Source organism: Fukomys damarensis, unplaced genomic scaffold, assembly GCF_012274545.1.
Source record: "Fukomys damarensis isolate Sample0158 unplaced genomic scaffold, DMR_v1.0_HiC HiC_scaffold_28, whole genome shotgun sequence".
In the NCBI taxonomy this organism is placed as follows: domain Eukaryota; kingdom Metazoa; phylum Chordata; class Mammalia; order Rodentia; family Bathyergidae; genus Fukomys; species Fukomys damarensis.
In genome coordinates, this window is record NW_022900940.1 from 11,396,866 (window position 1) to 11,410,215 (window position 13,350).

The following is a 13,350-nucleotide window of genomic DNA, read 5'->3' on the forward strand; positions in this document are numbered from 1 at the left end:
AAAGCACATGAATATTCACACTAAGACTATAAATAGCCTCACATCATTTCAGGTCAGTTTTTGCCTCAAAATGAGTTACAAAGTATTTGCATTTGTTGAAAGTACACCTTTCTTGTCATAATAAGGGTTTGAAGCCAAGATCACCATACTACTTTTTTTTAAAAAAAAGTAATTAATCTGTTCTTCCTGGAGTGTGCTAAGGTTTAGATGAGGGTCAGAATAGTATATGTTGATATAATTCCTCTTTCTGTTCTTTTCCACTTCTTCAAAATCTTACACAATGCAGAACTTTTCTCTAAGGAAAGATCACTTTCATCTCTTCACACTTTTTACACCTCACTACCACTTCTTAGATCTGGCATTAGGTACTATTAGGGCCTCATTATATGTGACATGGTGTATGGTGACAGCAGCATTATTTTGTTAGGCAGAGAACAAAGAAACAGTATGAGAAGAGTTCACTTCTCATTTGGATTTTCATTCACTTTGTGCCTTCAAACATATGCCAGCTGTCAGTAGATGTCTCTATTTCTTGCTGTTTAAAATGCTCATTTGCAGGGGTTAAAAGAAGAAATGTGAAAGCAAGGCCAAGTGGAAGTAACGATTCATCCTTTCAGTAGATATGTCTGTCTCTTCTAATATGTATTTTACTCCTACTCTATTCAACTGAACAACCAAATAAAATACTTATTCAGTAAAAATGCTGTTCATCGGCAAATTTACACATAGAAATTTGTCCGGGGTCTTGATCTCTCTTGCTGTTTAACACATACTAACAGCAGTAAATCATATCTGTAATGATACAGTGACAGCTGTCCAGTTATCATTTCTACAATCAGTGATTTAATTGTATAGGAATTCTCACACTTGGGAAAATCACCTGGATTCCCCTAGGTGACTCCCCCATGAATTTTATCAGTAATTGAGATCCAGAGATGCAGCTGACCTCATGTTTTTGTTGTTGTTGTGTTTTTTGTGGTGGGGGTTTTTGGAGGGTTTCTTTTTAGCCAAAGTGAACTTTCAGGATCACTATTAGGACTGGAAAAGGCTTATAGTCACCAACACACAGTGGACCCTGTGCATGCTCTTCTCAGAATGCTTGTGTGGCAGGATGAGTAATGAATCTTCTCATTGGGCTTCCCCTGCATTGAGTGGCAACAAGGAGAGAGTAAAATAGACATAAGCTCTGGGCCCAATGAACCAACTCATCTGGAGAATTTCCCCTTCCTTGCCCCTGGTGATTTTCTTCTATGAGTCAGTGAGGCAGTCTGTTCCCCCTGATCACAGACACACACACACACACACACACACACACACACACACACACACACACAGAACATTTACTCTATTGACTCACCAGGGCCTCTGTAATACTCAGAGTAAGAGACACAGCATAGCAGCCACTCTGACTTGCACCAGGTTGCTTTTCTGCATATATAAAGTAATAATATATCTACCCTCCAGATGTGACCCAGATATAACCCACGTCTAAAATCACACAGTCTTCCCTGACTGGTGTTCCCCATTAAGTTTCTTAAGTTTGCATTCAAATTGTGATTGTTGCCATTTAAGTCTCTTTTCCCAAGACCAGGTGTTCAGTCAAACAGCTTGCTTGGTGTCATGGAAGATTGACTATATATCACAAGTTTCTTTGTTTGGGTGTTATCATAGTGAGTACTTTCATACCTGCCATTAGGATTAAGGACCTCAATAACTCTCAGGTACAACACCTGAGAACTCCACAGAAAATCCAAGTAGAATTGAATCTTGGATTTTTGTTTCTTAATATGGAATGATAGCACTGCATTCCTTTTCTTTCCTAGTCGAGCTGAGTTACTGAGTTTCCAACAATTGGAAATATTTCCAGAAAAACAGAAGTGCATTGTCCCAAGGACTTAGAAAACAGCATTTTAGCTGTTAGCATTTTAGCATTTAGCATTGTAGCAAACACTTATATTGATTTTTATTTAGGTTTAAATTTGAAAACTAATATTTAAATGTATTTATTGCACATAGACAGCTGACAGTGATTCCAGTGAGGAATCATTCTCATTCTTCCAATGAGGAGCAGCTACACTAGAGATTTTTGTTCTGTGTACTAAATCCCTCTATAGCTGGTAAAATGTGTCATGGAATAGCCCTGATAATAAAAGTTCAGTGTATCTGAGAGGGGCTCAAGAGTCTGCTCTCTAAAAATACTCTAGCTTAGGTATCGGTATAGGCAGATTCTCAAACAAAACTTTAAGAAATAATTACCTTACATATAGCTTCACTTTTATTTTAAGTTGCCTTCTATAAAATGTATGTCCTAAGATCAGATTTGTTTCCCAATTTGACTCAGCCGCTTTAATGCCTTTGCTCCTGTCTCAGCTACTTTTTAAGGTTGTGTACAGATGCCCTATAAAGAGGAGCTACATTCGGCATCAGTGGATTTTCCCCACCTCTTCCTTCCCTCTAGCTTGCTGTTTTATGCATATTATCTATTGCTGAACCTTCACTAAAATCCAAGTTTTACTCTATTCTTGTTTTGATACCTCAGTTCCTGCTTTGCTTCCAAGTTAATTACCACCTGAGATTCAATCTTACTTTTCTCTCCTCATTTCCAGAAAACCTGAGGCCTCGGGCTAGAGCCCCTTCCATTCCAATTCATTTGCCCTACTTTGCTGCTAGCAACCTAAGTAGCAAGTAATATGCTTGTCTGGGAGGGAAGTTTTGGTAAATGTAGAAGTGGGCCAATTAATTCAAAAGAAAAAACTAGAAATCTTCCTTAACCTCAAACTGCAAACAAAAGGCATGATTCCTACTTACAGAGTGGTGCTTTGTTGTTTTTCTTAGAGAATTAACTTTGATGTAAAATTTATTTTTATTCCCATTATAAAGATACTACATTTTAGTCTGTGACCTGAAAAAGTTGTTATGATTAAATAACATCTTTTAATCTAAAATTTGGTGATTCTATGCATCTCTTTTGGTAATCTAAAATTTTAAATTAGCTCTGACACTACATTTTATTTCTGAGATGCTTGCAGAGGGATGCTGGAAAAAGTTGGTTAGGAAACATATTGATTTTGCATCCTTTCCAAAAACCTTGATTTTGAGAAGGAAAAAATCAAATGGAAAAGGGAATTTGAGAATCACCGGCTGGCAGCAGTATAATCTAATAATTTTCAATATTTGATAAACAAAAGGTGGAAAGGGTTAGTGTTCATGCAATAGAACCTTGACCTTTAACTAAATTTTCACTCTTGAAATCTCTGTTTTTTTTCTGCAAACCTAAATGTTTCAGCATAAAAGTAGGCTTTCCTCTAGTGAGACCTTCTCCTTTCTCTTTACAAAGATGTGGTTAACTCAGAAATGGATCCAGGAGAGTTTCTGTATGGAACTTTAGGAAACATGGGCATTGTGGTAGAAGTGATCTTCATGACTTGTTGACAAACAGTTACCAAGAAAGAATGAATCTGGGGAATCATGTTGTACCAGTAATGGTATCTACACTATGTCTCACAAGCTCGGCCTTACCCCAGTAGTCTGGAATCTATAATGCTCTATTTGAGCTGTTTGCACTCTGACTTCTCTCTTGCTCTTTCTCTTAACCATGCATTTTGTGAATTATCAGAAGACAGAAAATTACTGTTTCCCCTTCCATTAATATATGTTTAATTGTAATGTAAGTCTATTCCCTTAACTTCTTTGTGGCAGGTGAGGCTCTGGGGTAACTTCTTATTGGACTTACTAATAAAAATACTATTCCTGATATTCTATCACTTAAATAACAATAAATTCATGATTTTATTTTTCTTTTTTATTCTTTCTTTCTTTTTTGGTACCAGGAATCGAACTCAGGTCCTTGAGCTAGAGAGGCAGGCAGTGGAACCACTGAGCTAAATCCCTGGCCCGTGATTCATTTCTTATAAATACAGTTTAATAATTACAGCTGAGAAGCTTTGTATATCAGATAAGGATAAATGATAATATCTATAGTTCAATGAATGATTAGTCTCCTTGAGGATCCTTGCTCCTTGTCACTTCAGTGCAGTCCTAGGGGACATTTCACATTTAGCTTCTGGAATTCAACTCTGAGTGATTTAAGGAAGAGTCAGTTTACTGAGCTTTAGCCCCAGACCTTTCATTTCTTTCTGTGAGTCAGATTTATAGCTTTCAGTTCTTGGATACTTCCTTCTCAACTATGAGTCTAGACATATACTGCATTACTTCTCTGTTATCAAGCAAATATTTCTACACTTTTCTCAACAAAAGAAGTCAAGGGGTAGTTCTAAAGCCACAGTTGACTAACGTTCTGTTTTTGGGGAAATGAGAACTAAGGATCAAAAGGCCCATAGTTTTTAGTTTTTAAACCTTAGTTTGCAAAAGAATCATCCAGATAATGAAGTTAATAAGCAAATTCATGGATGCCAGATTCTTCTAGTATAGTCAGTCTGCCTGGGTTTTAAAAAAGCAAGCATGATGTGATTGTACTGCAGGTGGTCTATAGTCTAACTTTGAGACATATCAGATTATTAAATCTGCTTCATTTAGTGAAGTGTCTCTTCACCTCTTTAGAATGAGGATCATAATGTTCTTCCAGTTGCATAGAAAAACTAACTGGATAAAGCTATAGATGAGCTTAGACTGCTGGTCTTTGAAAATGGCAGATGTGCAATTTTGGGGCTGTGTCTTCACACTTGAAAGTTACTTTGTGGCTTGAACACTTAGAAAAAATTTAAAAGTTCTTTATGCCTCCTAGGACTACCTTTCTTAGGTTTCTATTTCACTGAGGCAGAAATATCATGATGATAAAATTTAATGACTTTTTTCCTCAGCAATATTAGTAATGCTGGCTTAAAAATTTAAAAGTTTGGATACCCATTTTCTACCCCTGAATAGGTAAATTTTCTAAAATCTCTCTCTCCATCTCTGTGAAACCAAATAGATCATGTATGCTGTGGATTTCCTTAGATAAGAACTGAAGTACAATTCCCAGTATGCTATGATAATTTCCAGGCAGTAAGCTTGGTTAACCAAGAAAAAATAAAACTTTAGATAGAATGTGTTATTTATAGCAAATGCAAAATATCATTATTATCAATTCTTGTTACAAAATACACAGAAAAAAATATCCTTTTTGTTATTTAAATATGGCATGGCTACACTGAGAAATAGTACAGATGTTAATCCACAGCCTCTCAGCTGCATCCTGGGTAATCATTATTATGTTTTATTCTTATTTGGAATTACTAGTAATGGACTGTGTGTTTCTGTATAAAATTCAAATCAAGGAGCACCAATGAATTGAGATGATTGATATTATATATACACACACATAATTTTGGAATTGAGGACAACAATAGAAACACAGTATTTCTTCGTTAGAGAAAATCCATGGAACTTGCTGTTTTATTACAGAGCTTGATGAGCATTTTTCATTTATCCAAAAATTTACTTAATACTTCACAGTTGGAATATTCCAACCCTTGACCAGTAATCTAAATTTGTTTTGAAAATACCATGTGTAATTATTGAAAATATGAAATGTAAATATCTGAATCCTTAAATACCTGGCTTTAAACCACAAACATTTAAAAAGTGTGTGCTTATGTGCTTTTTTCCTATGCTCTTATTTTGGCTTCTTAGATCAATTCTATTTTCTTTGTTGAAGTCTCTCTCAGATTTGAGAGATTTTGGTACAGGGCATAAAAAAGATGGTGATGGTAATATAACTCAGTATATTGTTGAATGCACGTTTTATGTCCATGTGCATGTGTGGTGTGGGAGAGTACCCATGTTGCTTTCCAATTTTTGACCAGTGTAGATTAACTAACCTAACCCAATCCCATTATTTTATTGATGATAAAATTGAGAGCTAGTGAGATGAAGTAGTTTTCCATAGGTCCCTGAGTTAGTAGTTGACACAAGGCATTGGTATTTATGAATCTGCTTGTTTTCACATCAGGGTCATGGGCTGTCCTCTCTTCTGTACCAAAAAAAAAATCAATACTTGTCATCTTTCCTCCTTAATTTTTCTTCTGTCACAACCTTTACATGAAGTTAGTTTGTTTTTGCTTTTTGAACCTTTTTTTACTTAAAACCCTCAAAGAAATTATCTTGCCAGATTTCACCTACATCCCCAAACCAACTTGATTTAGTTTCCTCTGTTCTTATTCACCTGAATGAATCCATTCTGATCTTATCAACTATCAGGCAAAGGCTGATTATAAAGAGTTTCCAGGACAGCAGTCAAAATTCACCACCTTCAAAATAATATGGCTAGGGGAAGGAACAGGATAATAATTTTTAACACTTTACATTTTTGCCACTGGTGCTTCTGTCTCAAAACTTATCAGACAGTGCCTAAGTAAGCCAAATGAATACAATAAAAACTGAAAAAAAAAGACTTTCAAGTAGAAAAAAAATATTATCAATGTCTATGGAGATATTGCTATATTTGGCACTACAGGGGATACAAAAGTGAGTAAGATATAGTCATGCTGTCAAGCAGCTTATAATCCAAAGAAGAGAAAACAAATATTCAAATAAAGTTGATGTGAAATAGACAAGTCTATGAGGAGAAATTTTAAAGTTATAGAGCTAACAAAAAAGGTAAGGATGTAAAAAAATTTGAACTTTATTTTGAAGAATGAAAATCATTTTCATAGTCAAGAGTGGCAAGATTCATTTTTGAATATTTTTGTGTGTATTCTAGAAGCACGTTTATTCTACAGTGTACTTCTTTGTGGCTTGCAGATTATTCCAGTCTTTAAATTTTGTTACTATTCAAGGACAAAATAAGTTTCATGCATCTTTTCTCTTATTGAGAGAAATCATTTAGAAATTCATAGATATTTGCCATTGCTGTATCCTCCAAGCATATCATCTGTGAAGTCAAATCGTCAAAGCTGATATTTTGAACATTGGGATTGTAGGTTTTTTGGGGGTTTTTTTTTGCCTACATAGATATGTTAAGGAAGGTGTGTGTGTGTGTGTGTGTGTGTGTGTGTGTGTGTGTGTGTGTGTTTGACTGTCTTGTCTCTGGGACAAAATACCTGATACCCACAATTCAAAGGAGGAGACTTTTATTTTTTACTACAGTCCATGGCTGGCTTGCTCTACGGCAGATACAGCATGGTGAAAGGGCCGGGTGAGGGAAAACTGCTCATCCCAAGGTAACTAGGATGCAGAGAGCAAGAGGAGGAGCCACAGAGAGAGACTCACCCCTCTAGGTCGTGCTTGCAGAGATCTGCTTCCTCCAACCAGGCCAGCCTCCTAACAGTGTATTTAGCTTTGCATTCATTGTGTGTGTGTGTGTGTGTGTGTGTGTGTGTGTGTGTGTGTGTGTGTGTGTTTGACTGTCTTGTCTCTGGGACAAAATACCTGATACCCACAATTCAAAGGAGGAGACTTTTATTTTTTACTACAGTCCATGGCTGGCTTGCTCTACGGCAGATACAGCATGGTGAAAGGGCCGGGTGAGGGAAAACTGCTCATCCCAAGGTAACTAGGATGCAGAGAGCAAGAGGAGGAGCCACAGAGAGAGACTCACCCCTCTAGGTCGTGCTTGCAGAGATCTGCTTCCTCCAACCAGGCCAGCCTCCTAACAGTGTATTTAGCTTTGCATTCATCTGTAAATAGTCCACTGATAAATATTGCACCCCTACCTTCCAAAAGCCCCACCTCTGAACATTTGAGTCTTTTGGGGAACATTGCAGATCCTTATTGTACCATGTATAAACAATATAGAGCAATTTCTTATTATTTGCTTTTTAAAAACATTACTGCTTGTTTCCAAATACATTATTTCAATATACAGTCGAAAAATGTTAACTGTGTGACATTATACAGGCTTTCAAAATGACAGCAGCACAAAAGGGATTTAGGAGGCACAGAATGTGAACAAATTACAAGGGTGGACAAGGGCAGATGAAACAGTAGGAAGTAGAGGAAAAAAGAGAAGGCACCAGGCAGTCTGTGTCTGGAAGTTATTAGAAAATAAGTGATTGGCATGAAATAGAGAAAGGCTTTCTCTTCACTTAATAAACCACACGAAATTATTCTTCAGTGAGAAATTTCTTCCCAAATTGGAATTGAATCTGTTGCACATCACTATTGTTTTTTATCATTATTATTTTATTTCCGTAATGATGTTTTTGCTTGTTGCTCCTAGTTGGAATATGTTCTTCATTTTGGACATCTTCTCCTCTTGTTTCAGATGACTACACACTGCATGGCCCAATTTTTATTCAAGAACCAAATCATGTAATGTTCCCTTTGGATTCTGAGGAGAAAAAAGTGAAGCTCAATTGTGAAGTCAAAGGGAATCCAAAACCTCACATCAGGTTTGTTGATTTAAAAGCGTGTGCTTCCATAGTATAGTTTATGTTTTTACAATCAGCAAGTACTATAAGGTACTGATTACATAAAGAACTTTTTAAAAGACATCATGGTCTATCCTAAAAAGCTTAAGGAGAAGCTAAATAAGTACCCCACTTGTGTTTCTCATAGTACTAAGAATTAAATATTCTGGTTGACCCTCTTTTTGACAACCTTAACAATCCCTCATAATATATTTTAAATAAGTGTGCTATTTTCAAGTGTTTTGGTAAAATGGTAAGAAAGTAGGTAATACTCAGAAGTCTAAGAATAAATGGATTTGAAACCTACTGAAGTAAGCTGTACATTGAAGGCAGTTTTCAACTTAATGAATTAAGTGACCTGAGCTTTGGGTCCTGTAGGCTGACAAGGACTGGGGTCACAAGACAAACCCTAGACTCACCTACTGGAAGACCCAAACATGAGAACACTCCCCAGAATAACCAGGGATCCATGTGCTATGCCCTTAGAGTAAATGTGGACAAGAAGTAAATTTGCCTTCCACAAGGACTGCAAAGCACCAGGAACTGCTCATTTCACACCTTGAGTCTGAGTGCTTCCCACAGTAAATGAGATATAGGTAAAAAGAGAATTAGTAAACTGCAAGACAAGTTAAGGGAATCATCTAAGCCGAAAAAGCTAAGAGAAACATAACATCAGAGATAGAGACTGAAGCAGAGATAAAGCCAGAGACAGAAACAGACTTTCAACTGTTCTCGAAGGAAAGGCAAGGAAGGAAAAGCAAGAACAATGTTTAAAGAGAAGGCTCAGAATTTTTCAACACTAATAAAAATTTGCAGCCCACAGATTTACAAAGTCCGAAGGATGTCAAGCAGTACAAATAAAAATGAAACCTTATCTAGAATAGTGAAACAGCATGACACCAAGTCAAAGAAATGATCATAAAAATAGCCAGATTTGTAATACAGATATTCTTCAAAGATATGGTAATTAAACTGTCAGTGGGTTCTCAATAGCAACAACAACAAAAACAAAAAGAGGCAGAATGTATATTCCTCAATATGCTGAGACAATTTAACTGTCAAACTTATAGATGGCAGAAAAGGAGAACAAAAAATGGCTATTATCCAAAACACAAAAAATTATGAAGTCTAATGAGGATGAAAAGGAAAGGGAACTCTTACATGCTGTTGGTAGGAATATGAATTAGTATAGCCATTATGAATAATTGTATGTAGCTTCTACAAAAAGCTAAAAATAGATCTATCATATTATCTGACTACTGCCCGGCTGACAATAGATCCAAAAGAAATAAAATCATTGTATTGAAAAGGTACTTGTTTGCTCCAGTGCCATTTATAGGAGCCAAGATATGTAATCAGCTGAGGTGTCCACCAACAGATGAAGGGATAAGAAAAAATGTGATCTATAGACAGTAAAATATTAGACACCCATAAAAAAGAATGAAATTCTGTCATTTTTTTCAGTGCTGATAGCACTGAAGGACATAATATTAAGTGAAAGTCAGGCAAAGAAAGACAAATGCTGCATCTTGTTCCTTGTATGTGGAAGCTGAAAGATTGATATTTTAGAAGTAGGGAGTTGGGTAGTGGTTACCAAAGGCAAGAAAGAGAAGAAGGAAGAGGAGCTAGTGAGAGATTGGATAACAAGTACCAAAATAAATATGACTGAAGGAATAAATTCTAGTATTCTACAGCACAGTGGCAAGACTATAGTTTAAAACAATTTATTATATATTTCAAAATAATTGGAAAAGAGGAGTTTGAGTGTTGCCAACACAAAGAAATTACAGTTGCCTAGACAGTTATGCACTGTATGCTTGTATCCAACTATCATGCTGCACCCCTAAATATGTATAATTTTTATATGTCAATTAGAAATTAAGAAAAAGAAGAGAATAAGTATGTCTGCAGGCAGATAAATGAAATTTTAATTCCTGTATTTTTGCCAAAACAAAGTCTAAAAGACACACTTAAGGCAGAATAAAAATGCTCCCAGATATAAGAATAAATGTAAGTGAATAAAGTGCTATTATTAGTAATTCCTCATAAAATTGATTTTACTAAAAATAAAAATACTATCGTGCAAATAAAAAGAGTAACTTAAAATTCATGACAATAGAAATAAATTAAAAAGATATCCTAGACAATGGAATATATACATGGATTTTAAAATTTTCATATACACAAAAACCAATTGCAAGTGAATATAAGACCTAAATAGGTCACTTAATACTTTTTTGTTTTTTTTTTTTTTTTTTGGTACCAGGGATTGAACTTGGGTCCTTGTGCTTGCAAGGCAGGACACCGAACCGCTGAGCTAAATCCCCGGCCTAAAATACTTTTAAAATAAAACAGTCATCCTTGTTATGATTTTGAAGGTGGAAAATGTTTCTTAATATAAAAAATAGAACTCATAATAAAAAACATTTCATTTCATTATTATTGAGAATTTCTGTTCAACTGAATATCCAAAGATAAGCAAAAATACCACCTGTGGATTGGAAACATTTTCTAGTGTATTTGTCATTGATAAAACATTAGTATCCAGAATACTTAAAGAATTCCAAAAAATTAAAATGTGGAAAACAAGTAACCCAATGGAAACATCAGCAAGACACTTGAGCAAGTCTAAGAAAATGAAGTCCAAATATATAGTGAACACAAAAAGTTTGTCAGTCTCATCAGTGAACAGAAATATGGGGTTAAAAACAGAATGACACACTGTTTCACACTTAGTGGATTGACAAAAATGTGGAGAACGAACAACATATTGGTGAAGATGTCAAGCAAACAGAAACCTTTAACATTGCTGGTAGGAATGTAAATTGATAAAAGCTCCTGAGAGAGGGGTGACATTCTCTATGGTCCAGTAGGTGTAATCTCGTAATATATTTGGGACTAAACATAACCTGTTTTATCATACAAAGTACCCATGTGTCATAGTGAAAAGGGGTGAATTATAGCAGCATATAAAATAACTTTGAGGAAATAAAGCATTTCACAGCAGAATACATAGCATATAATTCCATATTTGTAAAATTCAAAAACAGTAAAGATGGAGTGGTTATTTAAGGTATAGAGGATCTCACTTCTGCACTCTTAATGTTTAGGGCTGGTCCTGAGAATTAAACTGACATAAAACAAGTCAGCAAGAAAAAAAGCACACAAATTTAACTAAGTTTTATATGGTAAGGAGGGAATCTTCACAGGCAAATGAAGACCCAAAGATGTAATTATCATTGAGCACATGTAATGAATTAGACAAAGAGTAGTAAAGATAACTAAATTGTGAAAAGATAACTAAATTATGTATAAAAGAAAATATTTAATAAAATCTGTACAGAATTTCTCTGTTTGAGCTTCCTGATCTTGATGAAAAGCATGTTACTTTCCTTCTACTCTGGGGAGGGCATCTTTCTTATGCAAATTACATCTTTTAATTATTTGGACCTGAATGAAGGATACAGTGATCTTCTTAGATCTGCTGTTTTTCAAGTCAGCAATATATGAGAGCAGTATGTTTTGCATCATCATGTTCTGAACTTTTTCATGAGATATTTCCATACCTGATAAAATCATTTAAAAATTACAGAAATTATACTAGTCAGGTTTCCTGTCACTGAGACACAATACACATAACTCAAAGGAGAGGTTTAATGTGACTTACGGTTTTAACGGGTTCAGACTGTATTTGGCTGGCTCCAGGGGAGAAATATAGTGGTAGAAGTGTGTGGCAGAGCAGAGATGCTCAATTCATGGCATCTAGGAAGAAGATCAAGGCAACTGTGCCAAAGAGGAGTGGATGGGGACCGGATAGAGACACCAAGGCCATACCCCCATGGCCTATCCAAAATGCAGAGGTGTGCTTAACCAATCCCCTGGGCAGCTTCCAAGCCAATTACATAGACAGTCCACTTTAACTGTAATAGAAATAAATAAGCCAAAACTGAAGATTATAACTAACCATTGAAAAAGGTAGTGGATACAGGAGACTTCAACCATGCCAATATCGGCATTATTCCTTTTCTTAAGCACAAGTCATCATTTTCTCATAATTTTATATAATTTATAATGTCATATAAGTATAACTTTGGCACTATTCAAATTTAATGATAATTTAGGCCAAGAGCTAATAAAGAATATTACATTGAAAAAACAAAAATTACATATACTGGGAGAAATTGGAGTCATCAGAAAAGATTCACAGGAGAAAAGAGATTTATACCAGTACAAGTAATTTTCAGATAGACAGCAAGGATATCTCATAAAAGATAAAGGACAGCAGTATAAGCATAGTTTCTGTCACTGTAGAATTTAATTTGTACTTTTCTTCTTCCATACATTTATTTATCAAACATATCACCATTCATCAACAAGCCTAACTTGTGTTTTTCAAACTGTGAACCCCTGGAGTTGGTTCAAGAATTCCCCAGAGTAAAGAATAGCAGTCTGCATTCAATATTTTACCTTAGCAGCTTTGCCTTGAACTAGTGTGTAATGAGAAGTCTAAAAAAATACATCAATTAACAACAACAAAAACAAACAGAAATATTTAACCACTATTAAACAGCTACAGTGCAGCAGGTACCACACAAAGTTTGAAATATTCAAAGATTAATATATTGTAACATTCTATTAGTGTGATTGGTGAACAGCTGCCTAGATGCAATACTGTGATATAAATGTGGAAAAGTATGTCTAGGTTCTAGAGCATGCTACAGAAAAGAGTCCAATTTGGAACAAGGCAGGTCGATCCCCCTGAAGATTCCACAGAAAAATAGATATTGAAACTCTTTCTGAGGGACAAGTGGTCTTCTACCCTATGGATAGTGAAAGGAAGTGCATTCTAGAAAGTAAAAAACAACTTTTAACTAGAGTGGATCCTGAATTAGAGTAAATATAGATTTATCATCCAAAACAGGACACTTTTGAGAATGAAGTCTACTGTTTATGATTCTTGCAGGACAATAGCTGTAAACTTCACACTGTTGTGGGCAAACCA

At 35.4% G+C, this 13,350-nt stretch overlaps 1 protein-coding gene across 4 annotated transcripts in view; it reads left to right on the top strand.

Moving 5' to 3' along the window:
- The window catches only part of LOC104866129 (contactin-4), a 536,780-nt gene that overhangs the window by 200,182 nt on the left and 323,248 nt on the right, over positions 1–13,350 (top strand). For all 4 annotated transcript variants that reach the window (XM_033756987.1, XM_033756986.1, XM_033756985.1 and 1 more), the window contains one exon: positions 8,204–8,330. In XM_033756987.1, coding sequence (XP_033612878.1) covers positions 8,204–8,330 — 127 coding nt within the window. The remainder of the gene's footprint in view (positions 1–8,203; positions 8,331–13,350) is intronic.